This window comes from Fonticula alba, assembly GCF_000388065.1.
Source record: "Fonticula alba strain ATCC 38817 unplaced genomic scaffold supercont2.3, whole genome shotgun sequence".
NCBI lineage: Eukaryota > Rotosphaerida > Fonticulaceae > Fonticula > Fonticula alba.
Window position 1 is genome coordinate 1,175,006 of NW_009242973.1, and position 622 is coordinate 1,175,627.

Consider the following 622-nt stretch of genomic DNA (forward strand, 5'->3'; position numbering starts at 1 on the left):
CTGCCCAACCACCGGAGGTCCCCGCCTCTGGGGCGACGGCGGCCGTCTTCATTCACCACTCCCACCGGCTGCCCCCCCCCCCCCCCCTGCCTGATCCTTCGACAGCAGATCGCTGGCCCGGGTCAGGTCGCGAACCTGCCTGGCCCCCCGGCAGCACCCCTCCCCCGCGCTCCGCGCCCCGGGCCTTCCCCCTGGGCAACTGCCCGATCCCAGCCAGGGGCAGGGGTCTGTGTCACACCACACACGCACTCACTCACTCACTCACTCGCACCAAGGGCAAGACGGGGCGGGGGGAGCCCGCTGTCCGGGCGGAGCGTTCAGCACCAGGCCCAGATGTAAACACCGCACCGAACTAGGCGCGTCCCCGTGCGCTCGAGGACAGAAGGCAGGGGGGGGGGGGGGAAGGGGGGCCCCGGGGGATCCCGCACCAGGGGACCCCCCTACCCGGGGGGGGGGGGGGGGGGGGGGGGGGGGGGGGGAGAGAGGGGGGACCGAGGGGGGGGGGGGGGGGGGGGGGGGGGGGGGGGGGGGGGGGGGAGAGAGAGAGAAGGGACACCATGGGGCGGCACCGGGGAGAGGGGCCTTCCCCGTGTGTCGACATGCGCAAGAGCGCGGGGGCCTC

General features: G+C 75.9%; 1 protein-coding gene across 1 annotated transcript in view; it reads right to left on the reverse strand.

The window, feature by feature from the left end:
- Nucleotides 1–317: 317 nt before the first annotated feature.
- Nucleotides 318–622, reverse strand: part of H696_02044 (hypothetical protein) — a gene marked incomplete at both ends in the record, with an annotated part of 4,686 nt that continues 4,381 nt past the window's right edge. Inside the window, 2 exons of the mRNA XM_009495945.1 lie at nt 318–371; nt 429–440. Of these exons, the coding sequence (XP_009494220.1) occupies nt 318–371; nt 429–440 (66 nt within the window). The remainder of the gene's footprint in view (nt 372–428; nt 441–622) is intronic.